This window comes from Stylophora pistillata, chromosome 9, assembly GCF_964205215.1.
Source record: "Stylophora pistillata chromosome 9, jaStyPist1.2, whole genome shotgun sequence".
In the NCBI taxonomy this organism is placed as follows: domain Eukaryota; kingdom Metazoa; phylum Cnidaria; class Anthozoa; order Scleractinia; family Pocilloporidae; genus Stylophora; species Stylophora pistillata.
In genome coordinates, this window is record NC_142527.1 from 4141033 (window position 1) to 4161850 (window position 20818).

The following is a 20818-nucleotide window of genomic DNA, read 5'->3' on the forward strand; positions in this document are numbered from 1 at the left end:
CGCTGGACTCTGGGTTAAACGGCCCGGGTTCAAGTCCTGGCTGGGGCTTAACGTTGAGTCCTTAAGCAAGACACTTCACTCACATTGTTTCGTCCTCTCGGATAGGACGTAAAGCCGGAGGTCCCGTCTCTTAAAGGGTAAGGGGTAAGAGACGTTGATTTCCCACGCACGAGATTACTGTGTGCTGGATGTCCTCCCCTGGGGTGGGTTGGGTGGGAAAACAGCAGGTCCACATCAGCTTATACAGTTGCCAATAAATTCAACCTGCTTGAACAAATAAACATGATGATGATGATGATGATGATGATGAATCTGCCTTTATTTTTGCAGCCGGGTTTGTCGAAGGATCGAAGCAGTGTGCACATGGAGAACGCAGCGAACGCCAGGAGAAATACATAAGTAGAAAGTCTAACCTTTCCTTTTCAAACCTTAAAGACTACTTGAAATTCAAATAGCTGAAGCTGAGGAATGACGAGGGTTATGAAGGACCGTGTAGAAACGTTGCTTTGGTGTTTATAAGCTCCAAACTGGCAATTTTACAACACGTAAGCTTATTAAATACTTTAATTCACTCATTCACTGTACACAGGATCGCTTACAATTTTTTTTTTCCAAACGTCGGAATCCCTCGTCTCTTTGAACGAAGTCATTTTGAGTTTTTAGACGTGCAAAAACTACCGCGAAGACGCTTATTGGTTTTAAACTTCTCAGCCGTACTAGGTTTGTAGTTCGCGTTGCTTAAAGTTGAATTTTGCTGGGCTACGGCGACGTACTCTCCCTAAGCCTCGTCAACCATGGTAGCCGTAGCAGCGCCAGCCGTAGTGATTTGCTTAAACTCCCTAATGTGCGAGGGCTGCTGTGGCTGGCATCACTGGTGAGATGAGATTCCAATCCTCTATAGGAAATAAGATGGTGACTGGTACATTTACCCATAACTCTTAGTGTGCAAAAACCGTAACAAAATTCATAAAAATGTAAAGAAAAGTTTTAAAATCTTCAAACCTAGTCTACACATTGTACTTGCGTTGTGCCAATACCCTTTCTTCTGTGTGTACCTTTTGCCCACCACTCCCCACTCCCTCCAGAATCCACTTTATAGGTTCAAACTTTCCTTGGAGAACAATTTTGATTAAATTTAAAACCCACAACACCTAGAATCTCCACTAACCCTGTAAGATTATTGGGTACCATATAGGACAATATTGTGTGCCCAAAAAATAAAATGCAAAAGTTACGTATATATGGCATGGATCAAAGAATAGAATATATGTGCAACATATTTATGGCATGGACCAAGTCAATATATGGTACTGCATAAATAAATATATGACATGGGACAAAAGTAAGATAAATATCTCCGGCTATTGTGCCCGTTATCGCTTTGGCCAGCGGCGTTATTTTGTAAAGCAGAAAAACTTGGCATCTGATCGAGGAATTGAATTGTTATGGCGAACTCTACTCCCATTGTCGACTTACTTGTTCGACAGATTATTGATCATTCTCAATTCAAAGAAGCCTTGCAAGCTAGGTCTTCCGATAGTTCAAATTCAAACTCTGAAACTTCAACTCAAACAGCAGTTTCTGGAGCAGGAACTCAGGAAGTTAGCCGTTCTCAAAGAAAATCCACTTTCAGAAGTATAGTCTCGAAGCATGCAACAAATATTTAGAAATCAAGCCGATGATTTCTTCGTACAAGAGATAAAGTGGCACAAGTAAACTTTCGCCAGTGCTTTGCACTTCGCACTCAAATATGAAACACCTAACAACGTATGCATGATCATCTAATCGGCGTTCAAAATACTCCAAGACATTGATGTTTTCAGAGTGAAGATTTCTACGAGCTTGACGAAAAAGGGGTGGAATAGAGCTCTCGAAAAATTGCTCTAAATCATCAATCCTGTCACGGGCCGCCATGTTCTTTTTATCAATCTTCTGCTGACCAAATTGACAATGGGCACAATAGCCGTATATAGTTTTCTTACTTTTGTCCTATGTCATCTATTTATTTATTCAGTACCATATATTGACTTGGTCCATGCCATATATATGTTGCACATATATTCTATTCATATATTTATTTGATCCATGCCATATATATTTAACTTTTGCATTTTTTTTTTGGGCACACAAGATTGTCCTGTACGGCACCCCATATAAGATGGTATAACATGAAGCATTTAGGAAATTAAATTAAACATTTTCATCCTGATACCACAATTGACATAACTTTGAAGTCTTGTAATAAATTACAATGAGAGAATATCATCCACATGTTAAATTAATAACACAATTAAATTAAAGACATTCCAGTCTTAGTCTTACCTGCTTTGTTATTTTGATTGAATGTGCAAGGTTTCTAAACAGCGGTATCTCATTAATTAAATCATGTAATCGACACCGAAGTTAAGTATTCTTTCCGGTGCAATTCCTGAATTTAATAATTGAAAGCGTTAAAGGCAGGAAAAGCACCGGGTCGAAAGCGCGTTCAGAACGGGAGCTATGGGCAAAATAACTTCGTTAGTGAAGATGAAAGGCTTTGGACTGAAGGAAGAAAGATTATCGCGTTCGGCGTTTACATTTTTCACCGCTGGAAGTCGACCAATCGGGCCGGTGCAATTCCTGTATTTAAGACTTGCGTTACAGAAAGGAATTGCACCAAGAGCGAAACGTTTGCAAATAGAACATATTACACAGCGAGTCAATTAACGAACGAAAACTGCTCGATACTGAAGCGAAAACAAATATTATTGCTGTTTCAGTGGTGAATTTCCGACCATAAATAACGAAAGGTAGATAGCAAATCCACGCCATAAATTTACCCCTTTACCGAAAATTTCTCTTCCAGCGATAATATAAAAGTTTGTGTTTATTTGATTTGAAAAGAGGAAAGATTTTTAATGCTAGCATAACTTTCGACCACAAATGCCTACGTGATCTACAAGTCTCTTGAGCTCAACAGCGTGACTAATGCTATTTTTAACTTCCAATTACAGGTCGGTGCAATTCCTGTATTTAGCTTCAAGTATTAAAGGTGACGGCGACATTACTCCCAAAAGAACGGGAGGTCGCATCGAACACAGCATCGAGAGTCGCCATTAACCAAACTTATTTTAAATCATCTAAAGCAATAGTACTCGAAAAGAGTTCCCCAGTACAAGTAAAAATTCATTAGAAACTTTTCTCGTGTAATTTTAATATTTCAAACTATTTTCTCGGTGCTACAAATGCGCAAAAATTCAGTGGATTTGTTGCCTGTCACGCGTCACGCATGTTACCCGTCAGTCTTGGCAGGTTTGTTTTGACCTTCTGTTTTCAGTTCGCCCTTAAACTACACGTGCTTTTATTCTCGCTGTCTGCTGTCTCTGTTCACGACTTATTACATGGTGTCAGGAAAGGCGTAACTCTCGCCTTCGTTCGACTATCTCGACGTCACTTGTTTTAGGTTTTTTTCTTCGCGTTGGTGTCCAATTCGTTCACCTCTCATCATCATGGGAAAGGACAGACCGGTCTTTGATGCAACGTCTGACGATCGTCGACGTGCGTTCAAGTTTTTTATAGCGAACTTTCGCGACTTTTGTATTATGGAAGACTACGTAGATCCTACTAAAGTTGTTGACAGCAATGAGTATTGGATTGCTGCGAAACGGCCAAAAGTTATGGCTGCTCTCAGACGAGCGTTTCCCCCAGCGGAATGGGACGTCCTGACCGTCACCATCGTTGCTCAAATTGCAGATGTGGACAAAGGGCATCCTGCGAGATGGTTGACCCAGCTTTCACAACACTACCTCGGTGAAGAACCCATTATTCAAACTACTCATAACTTTCTTCGTTTACTCAAACAGGAACCGGATATGAGCGTTCAAGCCTGGCACACGCTCGTTCGCCTCGAGTATCAAAAATGCAATTTCCCCACACAAGTGGATGATCGCCTTCAAAGAGATATTTTCATCATTGGTTTAAACGGAACTTTTAAAAAATTTCGCAGTGATGTCATTTCTCGAGAAGACATGTCGACACTCACTTTCGCTCAAGCAATTTCTAAGGCTCGTGATTTTGAGGCTGGACTCAACACGGAATCCGCTATCACCAAACACCAGCTGGAAAAAATGGTCCATAAAGTCGCCTCTGCTGGCAATAAGACACCACATCGCTTACCCCGACGTCAACCCCATGGTCAGCTTGGCGTGATTTCTCCCTCAGCTTGTCAATGGTGTGGAAAGGCTACGCACTCAGCCAGGCGAGACTGCCCTGCAGCAAATGCTCCTTGCAATCGTTGTGGCAAAAGGGGCCGCTGGCAGCAAGTTTGTCGCTCCTCCTCTTCAGCGAATACCGCATCAGAATCACTGGAAGCCCATCCTGTTAACTCACAATCTGCATGCGTCATCACTCAAGAGGTCCTTCATGTGCACTCCACACCTAAAGGTATATTTGTTGACCAAGACCTAAACTCAGCATCCTCCAGCCCCCACCGACTTCGCTTCCAAGTTGACACCGGATGCTCCTGCAACACCATCCATACCAGTGATCTTCAGCAACTGCCACAAGCTAAGATCGAGCCTTCTACAGTCCGTCTCCTTGATTATTCCAAGAATGTCATCCCCACACAGGGGCAAACTGCTTTACACTGCACCCATCGTGGCAAATCTTATGACATAGTGGTCCAAGTCAGCACAGCTCAGACCTTTTACGCTCCCCTACGAGGTCTCTCTGACAGCACATGGATGGGAATTCTTAAGTATGACGTCGACACTATTCAGAAACTCGAGGCGACACCAAGACCTACTTTACCACTTCTCGGCGAGTTGACATTTAGTTCTATAAAATTAGTCTATCCTCACCTTTTTGAGGGTCTAGGAGAACTAGGAGAGCCCTATTCATTAACTCTTGACCCTACCGTAAGACCCACTCAAGCCGCACCTCACCGTTATGTTACTCCCAAACTTCCAACCATCAAGGAAGCATTAGACAAACTGGTACAATCGAGCCAACTGGTGCGCGTGAATGACTCAGCCCCTTGGATCTCCAATATGGTGGTTCGTGAGCGCCCAGCCTCAGCCACAAAACCTGCCAAAGTCCGTATTTGCCTAGACCCTTCGCAAACCATCAAAAAAGCCATTATCAGGCCTGTATACCCCATTCCCACCCTAGAGGAAAACATTCACCGTCTACATCAAGCTAAAGTCTTCTCCACGTTTCATCTAAAGGACGCTTTCCAAACTATTAGATTAACAGACCAATCTTCTCGGCTGACCACAATGCATACTCCCTGGGGCCGCTACCGTTGGACTCGTCTCCCTTTCGGAATCAGTTCCGCGCCCGAGGAGTTCCAGCGGAGACTTCACGATGTTCTGTGTGGCATTGAGGGAGTAATTTACTTTGCAGATGATATTTGTGTAGTCGGTCGCGGCGCATCATTAGCCTCGGCTCTGGTTGATCATGACCGTACTGTTTTGGAACTCTTAGAGCGTCTTTCAGAACACAATCTGAGACTCAATCCAGAGAAAGTTAAATTTAAAACAGATGCTGTCCCGTTCATGGGTCATGTCATCACTCCTGAGGGTCTCAAGCCTAGTGCGGAAATTGTCTCTGCCATCCTTGACATGCCTTGTCCTGAAGACAAAGCTGCAACCCGCCGCTTCATAGGGACAATCAATTACCTCTCCAAGTTCTGTCCTCACCTCAGTGAAATAGTTGTTCCACTACGTGAACTTACTCGCCTCAATCAGGCCTTCTTATGGGTTGACCAGCACACAGAGGCTTTCACTAAAGCAAAAGATTTAGTTGCTAAAGCTCCATGTCTTCGTTATTTTGATGTACACTCTCCCGTAGTACTTCAGGTTGATGCTTCCGACTATGGCCTGGGAGCTGCCTTACTCCAGCCAACCTCTTCGTCTTCAAACTCAAGTCACATCCAATGGCAACCACTTGCTTTTAGCTCCAGCTCTCTCACTCCCACTGAACAACGTTATGCTCAGATTGAGAAAGAGGCACTAGCTATTGTCCATGGTTTCCACAAATTTGATCAATTTCTTTTTGGCAAGGCTGACAAAACTGTCCAGAGTGATCATAAGCTTCTTGAAACCATTTTTAAGAAACCTCTGGCATCTGCACCACGTCATCTACAAAGTATGATGCTTTCTCTCCAAGGCTACTCGTTTCGTGTAGAGTACCACAAAGGTGTGTCATTACACATAGCTGACACGCTCTCGCGAGCACCTCTACCTATGACATCTCACAAACAGATGCATGAAGGGTTTGTGTACCGTACTGAAATAAGATTCAACTCTACCGACCTGTCTGGCTTTCAGGATGCTACCCTACAGGAGATCAGAGCTGCATCAAGCACAGATCCAGAGCTCACGGTCCTTCGCCCGTTCATTGAGTCAGGTTGGCCAAATGACAAGGCTGCTGTCCCTCCCCTTGCGCAACCGTACTGGTCCATTCGGCATGAATTAACTAAGCACGAGAACTTGTCTTTCAAACAGGATCGTGTCATCATACCTCTAGCTCTCCGCCAGAAGATTTTGCACAAGCTTCATGCTGCTCATCGAGGAACAGAGTTCACTCTCCGTCATGCGCGTAGTTGTGTGTATTGGCCTCCTATAAATGATCAGATTACGGAAATGTGCAAAATCTGCGTTATCTGTGCTCGGTACCCTCATCAGAATGCTCGGGAACCATTAAAACCCTACTCTGTTCCCAACTTACCTTGGCAGCTGGTCTCACAAGATCTTTTTGAGCTCAATGCCCTAGCATATTTAGTCACAGTGGACCACTATAGTGATTACTATGAACTTGATCAGCTTCCCAGCATTCAGTCTTCAGCTGTTATTCAAGCAACCAAGCAGCATTTTGGACGTCATGGAGTTCCCCACACTCTTATCACTGACAATGGACCCCAATTCACCTCCGATTTATTCAAGGCATTTGCAATAAAATATGGTTTTAATCATATCACCTCCTCCCCTTATTGATCCCAATCCAATGGTCGCGCAGAAGCAGCAGTGAAATCAGCTAAACATATTTTACTAACCGCTGCTGATGTGGATCTGGGCCTCCTTTCAGTACGCAACACTCCGCCGGCAGGACACACGTTTTCACCGGCTCAACGATTGTTTGGACGCACTCTTCGAAGTGATCTCCCACAACTCGTATCCAATTTGGAACCCCTTCCCCCTCCCGGCCACAATGTGGTGGCAGAGCACATCCATCGTAAACTAAAGCAAAAACAAGCATATGACAAGCATGCCGGGCCTTTACTACCTGAACTCCCTCCTGGTAGCTATGTTTACGCCAAGCCTTCCACCTCCTCGTCTTCCAAAGCATGGATTCCTGGTCGGATAACCGGCTCTGCTGGTCCACGCTCCTACTACATCCAGACTGGCAACAAACACGTTAGGCGCAATCGAGTGCAAATTCAACCTGCCCCACCTCAGGACCCAAGCTCCCTTTCCCCTACTCCTGATCGTAGCCTGACTTTACCGGAGAAACTTCGTCCGAACTCCTTAACTGCCACTTCACCGATACCCTCTCCTCATTCAAAACAAGTGGAACCTCCATCTCCATTGCTCTTATATCCTGGTGACAGCGACACCACTTCCTCAGCACTGGAGAACACACCAAGCAAATCACACCAATCGTCACCCCTTTCAACACCAGAGACTCCATCAACGGCATCACATCCCTTACCTGTTTTTCAGTCATGTGTACCATCCAGGACACCCCCTCTGCCTTGCACGTTCACTCCTCGGTCTCCTCTCTCCTTTCCAGTCCATGACCCTCCAAGCTCCCCACAAAGAACTGTTACTCGAAGCGGTAGAGTAATCCGTCCTCCTGCCCGTTACTCTGACTAGAAAGTCTCCCCAAACATTGTTTTTGATTACTTTGCAGGTGATCTTTACCCTAAATTGTAGAGTCCTTCCAGTGCACCCTGGAGAAGTGGAACAATGATATCTGATTTGATAGGCCTTCGAAGAACCACACCTTAGAAACATTGTTTGGTTGATGTAGAATTTAGCATATTTTGCATTCTATTTCAGTTTATTAGCATTCCCTCGGGAATACGTTTTGTTTTTCTTTCCCGCGTGCGCTATAATTTACATGTTGTAATATTCTAGCTTTTTAGTTTCATCGTTGATTTCACCGAGAGAACATCTGGTTTAGTTGCCCTTTTTTCGCGGCCTACAGCGCCGATACAATGTAAGTTCCTAGTTATTATGTTCATCGCGTTCGCTTTAGCCGCCTTTCAGTTTTATATTTCTGCATTTTGTAAACTTGTATTTTTGTTGGTTCTTTATCAGTTCAAACCTCTTCCTCTATCGAGCGTTTGAAATCATTGCTGTAAGCGGCCACGAAAGGACACGCCTTTTGGCAGTAACAGTTGAGATCTTTTATTGATCAGTGACCATAAGATCATTATTGAGACATTCTTTGTTTTTTTTTTGTTCTTGACACTGTTACTGCTGTGGAAACTGAATGTTATTAGTTTTAACTTTCCGTTGTTTAAAGGAAAAGGCGTGTTGCCCGTCACGCGTCACGCATGTTACCCGTCAGTCTTGGCAGTCTTGTTTTGACCTTCTGTTTTCAGTTCGCCATTAAACTACACGTGGTTTTATTCTCGCTGTCTGCTGTCACTGTTCACGGCTTATTACAGATTCATCTGCCATGTTGAAGCCCGCTCAAACTGACCAGCTGACTATCTTAAGAGTCATTGTCTGAGAAAACCAGGCTGGTGGTCAAAGATTGGGGTCCGTCAAATGATTCCATACTTACATAATAGATAGGTTAGGTGGACTAACGGATAAATATACTAAAGTTTGCTCGGCAAGTGTTCAGGTATAAGAGATACAAGATCTACTCCCCAACACCCCCTCAGGTCCTAGTTTTTCTGGTAAATTTGACCCAAATTTGACGGCCAGCAAAAACTTTCAAATTTAGCGGACAAAGTTTGTGTTTTGTACCTGATGTAAACGAACATTGAACTTTTTATTTAAAGCCAGAAATGTACGAAAGAAGCACAAGTCAGTCTACACCATTTAGTTTTGAAATACCTATATTTCGTATCTGCTGATGAGCAAGAAATTAGCCATTTTCTACTCCCCGCAGGACACACAACTAAGACTTCATCAAAAATCGGATACCAAAGCCAAAAACTCTTACCTTCCCTTTATCACAAACAGCAATAATCTTTTTGGGCCATTCAAACAGCAAGATGCTACATCACCTCCATTTCTCCTACCACTTGATGTCATATACAGCACGTCACGACGCGAGCAAAGTGCTGTTTAAGCCACTCCTGAATTTCACATTGGGTTTGTCCGAAGTCAAATACATAGAGTTGATCAAATTAGTTCCACAAAAAATTCAAATCCCTTCTCTTGCGAATTTATCGGAAAGAAAATTAAAAAATCACGAAGGTAAACACACGACGCCATGTTAAACTCGTTGACTCGGGATAGACTGGGAACTAGTCGACTGGTGGTGGAGAGAGAGGGTAGCAATAGATGATTTCATAAGTTACTGAACTTTTTTTTATTGAAGGAAGGCTGGTCTAGGCTCATGCCGTAAGAGGCAGTGAATAACGAGCTACTGAGAAATAAAGAGACGAACGTTGCTTAATTTTAAATGGCCAACTTGTCGATAAGGTTGCTGGACAGCGAAAACCGTTTTGACCTTTAATTTGCGTTCTGGGGCCTTTGAATAGGCGACGTAACCTGGTCAAGCAGTCTTGTCTCGTCGTCGGGATTAAAACGAGTCAATAAGAGCCTAAAACACAATTATATTAATTTTGAGTAATACTACCGTAGCTCACTTTGAAGTCTTGCTTGCAGATTCACCTGAAGAAACCCTATTTTGTTTTTGGTTTTTCTTTTAATACAGGCAGAAAAAATTCGGAAAAACAACGTCAGACTATATTATGTCGTTGAAGCGTATACTTGTACGAAAGATTTTATGACAATTTTGTCCTTACTATAATTACATTTATTACATGACATATGATCTTCGCTCCATTTTTTTGCGACAATATTTACATTGCAGTCAGAAGCAAAATGTACAATGCAAAATGAGCTGCTCATTTTCAACTGTTGACAGTGTGTGCGGTCCAACACCATACACGCCAAATGAGCTTCATGTTATTCCTCTAAAATCATGCAGAAAGGATTTAACACATTATTTAACTGATCTGGGTGTCAGTGGAAGTCGAGGCTTCGGGACGCGGATTAACGAAGCTGATGATATGCTCAATTGCGCCGGATTGCATTCGCTGTCAGAGGAAGACAAGGAAAGGATTACCGTATGTCCAAAGCATAGATACGAATTAACAACAAATTACCAGAAGTTAAAATCCAGTTGTTGTCACCCATCTCACAAAGGTGAAGCGAAAAAATTAAAAAATCCTCGTCGGGTTAACAAACAGGTGTCGGAAGAAATATATCCGGAGTTTCAAGTTACAGTTCCAATAGGATCCGGTAAGTACAATACTCAAGCCAATATTAAAATTATTTCTACGCACTTCACCTATTTTTGGTAATTAATTTACTCTTTATATGTTGCTTCAAGATATTTCAACTTACGTGTAGTTTCTTATCAGTTCGGGAATCTCTGCTAATTGAAAAGATGTGACGTATTGTTACAGTGTCGCAGTTCATTTAATTGAAATCAAATTTCCCGTATTTTTACACCTGAAAATCAAATATTTTTTCAGTCCTATGTAACACCTGTCGAAAAGGCCATTCAACCAGATTAAAAGTGGAGGATGGTACCTCAAAATGTGAGGACGAGTTTAAGGTGAATGTTTTAAATTACACGTAAGATTACTGTTCCCTTGGACGATATATAAATTTAACTTCTTTATTTATTCCACCCGGAAACAATTTTGTGATGATGCCAATAGAGTTGAAGAGTTGGGCGTTGCATGTTCTATGTAAACGTGATCTTTTTTATTCTCGTTAGCGTTCTTGACGGTCCGGCACCTCTTCCTACCCGTCTCCTATCATATTTATTTAGGTATCAAAGCGGAGACCGCGATTAATCTGATTTGGCCACAATGTTCGTCGGCCTCTGAGGGCCGAAAGAGGTGGCGTGAGGTAGAAAGTGCTCCATATAACTCTGTAATTGCTTACCAAACAAAGGTTTGCATACGTTAGCTACCAGTACAGCAGCCTGCCGAAACATCGTTTATTTACACACTATACAGATGTCAAGCCACGTGACTAAATTCTAACACGTCGTGTATTTCCTCTTAAAAAAAGTCGTAGAACCAGGTCCCTATCAATGGTTCCCCACCCCCGCACTGGTAGAAAAGGGATAATAAGTTCCTTCTCCCCCTGTCTTGCTTTTCCCGGCCAGAGAAGAAAAACAAAAAAAAGGTCAATATTTCTAAATTTTGGTCAAACGCTTAGCCGATGACAAATACTTCAACAAATAGCTTCAAAGGTTTTCCGGAAAATGATCACATTCTCTCCACTTATATTTCAATCGGAGAGGATTGAAATGTTCCCAATCTTTCGTATCCAGCCCTGGTTAGCTCTTCACCAGAGGGAGAAAAAGGGTCGAAATACTTCACTTGCACAACAATCCAGTTATTAGCACGACCACAATCACAGTTCTATTTAAGGAATTGCATTAAAATTGAAAATTAATATGTATGGTTTTATTTAGAAAAATTTCAGTTACTTTTACTGAACTGGCAGACTGAGGAAGACAAACAAGTGGTAAACACGATATGTGCTATTGAATATTGTTATTAATTAAGTAACACCTATCTAGAATGAAGTGGAAAACATTGGAAAGGAAGGCAGTGATTTAACGAAGAAAGAGTCTCCAGTAAACGAATGCGGTGGATTCAATTCTACTGCGTTGGCCTTTGAGGACAACATAAACTTATCCTATCCCGCTTCTTCCGAGTTTGGATGCACACTTAACAGTACTGTTACTCACCTGAAAGAAGAAGATGAAGAGATTAGCTTTTGGGTAGATAAAAAGAGAAACGTGCAGTCTTGAGTGAAGCATTGGCACATATATCAGATGGAAGAGTTAGTCCAATAGCTTCGACTTTAAATTCGAATCGGGAAAGTATATCAAGCACACAAAAGGTCTACTACTTGCGGAAAGTGGGTCAAGTTCTCAAAGAGATGTCAACAACCATTGCACCAGATCAAGAAGAGAAAGTGCTGGAAGCAATGAAGCGTTCTTTAGATACAACTCTTGCCAAGAAAGGAAACGAAAGCAGAGCATGTGCTGTCAAAGAAGAAGTGACTACAAACCAATCGCCGATTTTGCTGAGGGTGTATCACGAAGCGGAAAATCGACAAACCCGATTGCAAATTCTTTCAATGTTTGCAAAACGTTTTTCAAAGAAGGAGCTAAGAGAGATGATTCCAGGTCTTAGTAAATGGCAGATCGATCAAGCCCGTCGCCATGCTGCAGAAGAGGGGCCAGGACAACCAGTGGTGTCCGAGCCAATTAAACGAACACGCCTTGATCCGGTGAAAACAAATCACTTCATCAACTTTATTGCTAGTGCAAATTTTTTACAGGACGTTGCCTATGGAACTAAAGAATTAAAGCTAGCTTCTGGAGAGAAAATTCCCATTCCGAATGTGATTAGAACGATGGTGCCTTCACGAATAATCAAGCAATACATTTCTTATTGCCAAGAAACAGAGTTTAATCCAGCTAGTGAAAGAACATTATATAGAATTATCGATGTGTGCGCCGCATCCAGGCAGAAATCGCTTCAAGGTTTAGATTATTTCTTAACGGAAGGGGCATAGGCGTTCGAGTCCGTCGAACGTGTGATTGTGGTGCTTGAGGAAGGGGGTGCCATTTCGATTTGGGGAAAAGAAGCCAAGGCCATCATAAAAGAAGCCAAGCGTTATCTCAGAACCGACTTCAAGAGCCATGTCGGACCCGAGGAAAGATGTGTTGACCACTGCACTGGTTTCAGTCTCAGCGACCCTCACAACGACGCCTTCGCTCAACGTTGTAATCACATTCATGATATGTCTTTCCCCTCATGCAGCCAGCTAGATGAGGCTTTATCCAATGTTATGAGCATGATCAACTCCCCGAAGCTGACTCTAACAGATGAAGAGCAAAGTCAGGTTACATTTGACGTGGCCCACGCAGTGGAGGCAATCGCGAGTTGGAAAGCGCATATGCTTCGAACTGTCAATCAAGAGCAAGCCAAGGAAGAAACTCTCGGTGCACTCAACGATCAAAGCGTTCTCGTAATTATGGACTGGGCAATGAAATATCTGCCCCAGCGGTACCGAGAGCAAATGAGCGATTTTTACGCAAAGCGAGGAAAAAGTTAGCATGTTGCTTGCGTTGTTTTCAAAATTGGGGAGAACGAATTCAATGTTGAAACCATAGTGCACATATTTGATAGCTGTATACAGGATTGGTTTTCCGTTGCATCCATAGTAGAGCTCATTCTTGTTACCATCAAGCAAGAGCACCCCAATGTGGAGATGGCCTATCTGAAATCTGATAATGCGGGATGCTACCATAATGCCTCACTGATTCTGTCCCTGAAATCCATTGGAGAGAGGGCAGGCATAACTGTCCAAAGGTATGACTTTTCAGATCCACAATCTGGAAAGGATGTGTGTGATAGGAAGATCGCCCCAATGAAAGGTCACATACAGAGATGGGTAAACGAAAAGCACGATGTTGTCACAGCCGTTGACATGAAGGAGGCATTGGAATCTTATGGTGGTGTCCGTGGATGCAGAATAACAGTTGCAGAAGTAGATGTAGCAAAGGCAGCGAAGCCGGAAGAATGGAAAGGGATTAGCGCTCTGTTCAACTTTGAGTTTCTTTCCTCCGGAATTAGGGCTTGGAAAGCTTACGGTATTGGTGAAGGTCAGATGTTTCCATACGATGAAGTAGGTCGACCGCTGCAGGGTACAACAGGTCTTCATATCATCATGCCTCTTACGTTTCGCCTCTCACTGTCAAAGCCAGGGCTGCTAAAGGTAAAGGCAAAACATACTAATTTGCAAGACCTTTTTATGTATCAAGAAGAAGGTTGTGTGGCCAGCTTTCGAACCCAGAAGGATCTTGAAGGTCACATGGATACTAGGCGACATGTGAGGGTCACGGAGCATGAGACTGGTTACGATTTAGCGCGAAAAGAATGGGCAAAAAAGATCACGGGAATACAGTCAACGCACGTTGGACAAACGGGGCACGTACGAGCAGGTAGCCATTGGATGTCAACACGAGAAGCATCGCAACAGGGTTGGGCTCTAAAACGGCAACGAAAGGGCCAGAGAGCAACCGAAAACGTGAAGAAGTTTCTGGTGGAAAAGTTTAATAGAGGGGTGACAACAGGTAAGATATACTTCAAAGATCAAGTAGTGATCTTAACCGTTGATAAAAAGATTCGTCCTACTTCCTGAATTTAGCATGACGAACACTAACCTTTGCTATACCTATCAGAGTGGTGGCTATAGGTGGTTTCCAGGCAATCACCAGACAGAGATAACAATGATGAAACGAGCAAATGCTGGTGGGCAAACAAAACGAGTTTATGATTTGTTTTCCGCCCACCAGCATGGCGGCGATGACGTAAGGTAAAATCCACCTATCGATTGAAACCTCTCTGAATTTAGATCTTGTAAACGCGTAGACGTCAAGAATTCCATCTCTTGACCTCTTTTCACAAGTATATTCCTAAGTCCATGTAGAGGTCAGTTTCTCCTTTTTTTTCCACCTGCAGTGGACGTGAGTTTGTAATTCATGTCATCTAATGTTTCACTGGATTGTTTGTTTGATGTTCATGTCCGAAAATCAGTACAATAGCCCAATTTTGACATTTTAAAATTAAGCCGAAAAAAACTGACTTTAGCACGAGGCTCCGGGGGATAATAATAATAATAATCAACTTTATTTAAAGAGGGTAAAACACATAATAGTATAAAACTGACAAACCAGTGGCCCTCTTAAAATATATTACAAATAATTATTGAAAAAGATTAAAAACAAACTAATTATGGAAAAAGATCAGGAGCTAAAAATCTAAAATTACAAAGTTTATAAAAACTATAAGATAAAATGTTCTAATCGTTTATAACTATTCTTAAAAAAATCTAACATGGCCTTCTTAAAACATTTAATAGTAGGTTTCATTCTTATGTCCAGTGGTAAGGTATTCCAGAGGCGTGAGGTCGATACTGTGAAAGACCTACCTCCCTCTGACTCCAGTTTGAATCGGGGACAGACGAGGTTTAGTTGTCCATGTCTGCTTGATCTTTCATTTCTGTCTGCATTTCTTAAGAGCATTTGGGACATATAAGGTGGACAGTCCCCAGACAATCGTTTGTACACCATTAGTGACCTATTTACTTTTGCCTCATGAAAGAATGGAACCCAATTCAATTTCCTAATCAGTTGTACGCTATTCGCTTTAGTGTCAGCTCCGAAAATTACATGTGCCGCGCGTTTCTGAAGTTTAAAGACTTTCAGCGTTTCTGGATAAACTCCACAAACGCTGCTGTTATTCCCCAGAGCCTCGAGCTGATGTCTACTGTCTAAGGCTGAATTTTAATATATCGAAATTTGTCTATTGATCTCAATTGTTCAGAATCTACGCAGCCGTGGAACTATAAAATTACTTTTTTGAAATCTTTAAATTAAACATTTGACACTGAACATTTCACACTGAATGGATCATACTTATTTGATTGCTTTGCGGTGTTACGTGCACGAATGACCAACAAATGTCCGCTAACAAAGCATATATGAAAATAGACTCACGAGTACGATATATGGCACGCAACAAAAATATAACAACAAGCAGTTACCCATTTTAACTATTATTTAATTAGTTTCACACTGTTTAATTTACTTAGGTTAAAGATTAAGTTAAGCAGTTCATAAAGCAGGCTTACTATCCTTCATGCCGTGTAAGTGTTCGTCGTGATCAACTTCCAATTCCAACATCCGCCGACTGAAGACCACGGCGCTTGGCTTTCTTGATCTATAGCATTCTTTCCTTGTACACAGACTCTTCCGGAGGACTCCATAGTAAACTCTGTATTCTCTATCTTCTTCCTCTCTCGACTATCGTCTTTTTCATCTCTTTCTTCTCTCCGGATGTCGCAAAGTCAAAAGGTCATAGCCACGTCACATCATAGCTTCCACAAGTTCAGTCAGCAAGCCACGAGGGTAAGCCCTCGGGCAAATCTCCTTTGTACTTCTCACAAGCCAGCTTTTATACATTTACTTTAGTTATCTAGAATGTTCTATTACTATTTATAGCGTATTACAAGTTGTACTATTTTTGAAAACTGCTGAGTCACATGAAAGAAGTTTCTGGAATATTACAGATTATAGATAATTCTAGAAAAGTCTGGGATTGCGTGACAGAATCAGTAAAAATAATTCGATCCTCGTAACAGCGGTAAAGGTAGAGATCTTATTTAAGCTTTCCTAAATGATGCAGAGGAAAGCGTGTCGAGTAGAGGGATTAACCGAGGAAGAGCTAATTGAGTCAGTAATACCTATACTGTACAGAGATTTGTTTTACAAGTGTCATGTAGTACAACTGTCAAACAAGGGTACTTCCTTCGAAGCTACTAAACGGAACTTCCTTATAGGCATTGCTGTTTTTGTTATTAAATCAACAATTTCAGTTATTCATGCTTCAGCGTGCTGCATCGACTTATGAAGAATGCGGGAGTTGGATAGCTCAGTTGAAAGAAGTGTAAGAATTATCGAGGCGAGACCTCGGATTTCTTGACGGTGGAAATGTGCATCAGAAGCCGCGCGCTCGAAAAAAAAACATCAGATGAATACATATTTGTTCACGCTATTGCGCAGTCCTGTTGGCTCTATTTTAAGCGTGATTCGTTTATGTCATTATTTGTTCAGATTTTGAGCTGTTTATCGCGACACACAGACGTTTCTGGCAACAATGCGACGGCCATAGGACTCTCCCCACCTAAAGAAAACATAAGTAGGTCCCAGTTCCTCGCGAGTAAACCAACTCAAGATGGCTTCGTTCTGTTTAAATGTAGTTCGTATTTCTTTTTAAATTTTTGTACTGTTAAATTGGCCAAAGAGGAGTTCTGAACTTCTTGGGACTACTTAAGTGAACTATATATATGTAACTGTGGAGAAATCTAATGCAGAATCCAAGAGCGGCTTAAACAGCACTTTGCTCGAGTCGCGACGTGCTTCAATTATATAACATCGAGTGGTAGGAGAAATGGAGGTGATGTAGCATCTTGCTGTTTGAATGGCCCAAAAAGACTATTACTGTCTGTGATAGAAGGAAGGTAAGAGTGTTTAGTTTTGGCATCCGATTTTTGATGAAGTTGTGTGTTCTACGGGAAGTCGAAAATGGCTTATTTCTTGCTCATCAGCAGATACGAAATATTGGTATTTTAAAACTAAGTGGTGTAGACTGACTTGTGCTTATTTCATACATTTCTGGCTTTTAACACAAAGTTCTATGTCCATTCATATCAGGTTCAAAACACAAACATTGTCCGCCAAATTTGAAATTTTTTGCTGGCCGTCGAATTTGGGTCAAATTCACCCGAAAAACTAGCACCTGAGGGGTTGACGGGGAGTGGATCTCGTATCTCCTATACCAGAACACTTGCCGTGCAAACTTTAGTATATTTATCCGTAAGTCCACCTAACCTATCTATGATGTTAGTATGGAATAATTTGGCTGACCCCGATCTTTCAGCTTTTTCAGATTTTGTCCGCTTTTCTCAGACATTGCCTCTTTTAAAAGACTGTAGACTCGTGTGCATTTCAATGACTCGAAAGCCACTGTCCAATGAACAGTTTACAACTCCGAATTTAGCAAAAAATTCGGTTTTGAATCAAAATGAACACACTTCTTTCTCGTTTAAACACTATATTTGCGTTTACTTTAACAGTACTCGCCGCTCTGATATTCCTTTGTTTCCTAAGGACGCTTTTTAAAATTCATCAAGCCCCACTTCACTTACAGACGAAGAAAGTTTTAGTGTGAGTATCAATGTTCATATACGACCGTATCGTCGATCGTCAACAATCAAAACTTTATTTTTAGTTTTTTTTTGTTTTGACATGTGTCTTCTTCTTGATCTTTCGAATAGTAAAAATGTTCAAGACTTCAGTGTTTCTAAGGACAAGAATGACTTGGGATTCATAACGTTTGACCTTGAAGGAGATATTATCCTTTTTGCCTTTGATTTTCTGTACATGTTAAAACTGTACTGTTGTGTTGTTGCTTTGTGCTGTTGTGTTATTTCACCCCCTCTCTCCCCTCCCTGACGACTCCCCCACCATCCCTCAAACCATTTTTCATCTATAAGAATAACTAATATGACCAAATTGTTCCTTAACGAGTCTCAGATATGAAAGGTATCTTCAACTGGAATGTAAAACAGTTATTCCTGTATTTAACAGCGGAGTACACTACAAAGAAAAACATAAGTTTGTCTTGGGTCAATCAATCAATCAATCAATTTATTGTGTGAGCACACATAAAAGGAAATGTTGGAGGTTATCCCTATAAAGGATACTCCCTACATAAAATATAAAATATATATACTACAATGTAAAATCTAAGAATCATCAAGAATTGAGTTAAAAAAAATTACGAAATTTTACAATACTTTCTAAGTTTACTACGAAAAATGTTGAAATCCTGATCATGCATTATCTCTTTAGGAAGAGCATTCCACGGGTGTCTCGAAAACTCAGACCTCGAAAACTTAGACCCCAGACGTGAAAAACTCAGACCTTCTGGGTGTCTCGAAAACTCAGACCCGAAAAACTCCGACCCTCTGGGTGTCTCGAAAATTCAGACCTGAAAAATAAAACATATTTACACCGCGTGAATGCTGCAAGCTGACTTGTTTCCTGTTCGTCGATACAGTAGCATTACGTGCACTGATCATGAAAATTATCTGTCAAGAAAAGGATAAACAGCTTGCAGTGTTAGATACGTGCAACGATCATGAAAATTATACTCAACATTCGTATAGATTTTTCTTTTCATTATCGTATAAGCCAAGTTTATATCCACAACATGTTGAGTCGTTAGAAGCCATTTGCGAGGTGTGTTGCGCGATGGTTTCTTCTACAAATAGAGGACTGGCGTTACGCGCCAGTAGCGGCGGATATTTGAAACCGGATACAACCTTTCAGGGTCCTTATACTTCCCTCATTTTAAAGAATAACTGTGTATAAACGGTTCTTTGTTTATGTTTTCTCTGATATAACATAAGCTTTTAATCAATATTCGTGGTCAATTACGATAAGACATTATCCGTTCATGGTTGCATTTTCCAAGCCACACAACTTATTTTCTTTCCTTTCAATAAAAACGCTTGAATGTACTTACTGTATGATTCACTAAATGTTTTTTGGAAAGCACATTGCAACAAAACTGACCACTGAAATAACATTGCAACTGTTTTTTTTTTTAAATAAAAAGCTGTTTTTTCTTTTCTCGGCAGATAATTTTCATGATCAGTGCACGTAATGCCACTGTATCGACGAACAGTAAACAAGTCGGCTTGCGGCATTCACGCAGTGTAGATATGTTTTATTTTTCGGGTCTGAGTTTTCGAGACACCTAGAGGCTCTGAGTTTTCGAGACACCCAGAGGCTCTGAGTTTTCGAGACACCCAGGGGGTTTGAGTTTTTCGGGTCTGGGGTCTAAGTTTTCGAGGTCTGAGTTTTCGAGACACCCAGAGGCTCTGAGTTTTCGAGACGCCCAGAGGGTCTGAGTTTTCGAGACACCCAGGGGGTTTGAGTTTTTCGGGTCCGGGGTCTAAGTTTTCGAGGTCTGAGTTTTCGAGACACCCAGCATTCCACTGTTTTATAATTCTAAAAAATAATGAGTGCAAAAAAACAATTTACTCTAGCTAATGACTGTCTTAATCCAAATGAATGGCTTGATCTTGTTTTACCATAACAATTAAATTCAAAATAATCTTTACAGTTGTGGCCGTTAAGGCCATGAATAATCTTCTAACACTATAGCAAAGATAGATAAGACCTCCTTGATTTAAGACTGGACCATCCAAGCATTGCCAGTCTTTCTTCGTATAGTGAGTCCCCAAATGACATCAGGAGAGTTTAATAGAACACAAAGTTATAAAAGCATGGTATCACAACGTATCGAATACGTACAACATGTTCTCGGTAACCGCGCCTACAACTGTCCCAGAGCTCCTTGCGTGTATAACGTGACCTGAGTGCGGCCTGCGATACTACATTCCCCCAATGCAATATAGCCAAAAAAAACTTAGATAAACTCAACTGGCGATAGGTTGACACAACATACGGAAATAAAGATAAGTAACTAAAATAACGTAATTTTGCGGTTATCTGATTAACTACTGATTGTTCACTGAATCCTGTCTGGTATTTCATGGTCTGGGTATTTTCTCCTGAGATATTCTTCGCGCTCCGACGGGGCCTTGCGGTGCGAGCAGTGGCACCTGCACTCGAAGGTGCCTCTTCTACATTTTCCGTTGTCGGCTCCACTCTTTCCGGTGTATACGATAGTCCCTCCCCAGGGGACAGCACCAACTCCGGTCATTCCTGCGGTTTGGGCAGCTCCTCTGCTTGAAGTTCTGCGCTCGCCTTGCGACCGAAACCAGGCTCCAGCTGCGATCTGCCCACCTCGTCCAGAGTCTGATGGGCTACTTTCTTGAAATGTGCTATCGATCTTGCAATGGTGCTGCCGTCTCTCCTTTTCACCACCACTTGTGTTACTTTTCTGTGCTGTACTTCCAGTGGCTCTCCCTCATAGGGCGGCGAGGCTTTACTGCTGAGATATTGTTTCACCAGCACT

At 41.8% G+C, this 20818-nt stretch overlaps 2 protein-coding genes and 1 pseudogene across 2 annotated transcripts; all 3 read left to right on the top strand.

The window, feature by feature from the left end:
* The first annotated feature begins 3456 nt into the window (after nucleotides 1–3456).
* On the top strand, nucleotides 3457–7853 carry LOC148722861 (uncharacterized). The gene is made up of 2 exons (XM_088733355.1): nucleotides 3457–6942; nucleotides 7066–7853. The coding sequence occupies exons 1-2, from the start codon at nucleotides 3489–3491 to the stop codon at nucleotides 7851–7853; spliced, it is 4242 nt and encodes a 1413-aa protein (XP_088589481.1). The 5' UTR covers nucleotides 3457–3488.
* A 4158-nt stretch (nucleotides 7854–12011) lies between these two features.
* Nucleotides 12012–13874, top strand: LOC148722862 (uncharacterized; annotated as a pseudogene).
* On the top strand, nucleotides 13875–14408 carry LOC148722863 (uncharacterized). Its single transcript, XM_088733393.1, has one exon. The coding sequence runs from the start codon at nucleotides 13875–13877 to the stop codon at nucleotides 14406–14408; it is 534 nt and encodes a 177-aa protein (XP_088589519.1).
* Nucleotides 14409–20818: the final 6410 nt, after the last annotated feature.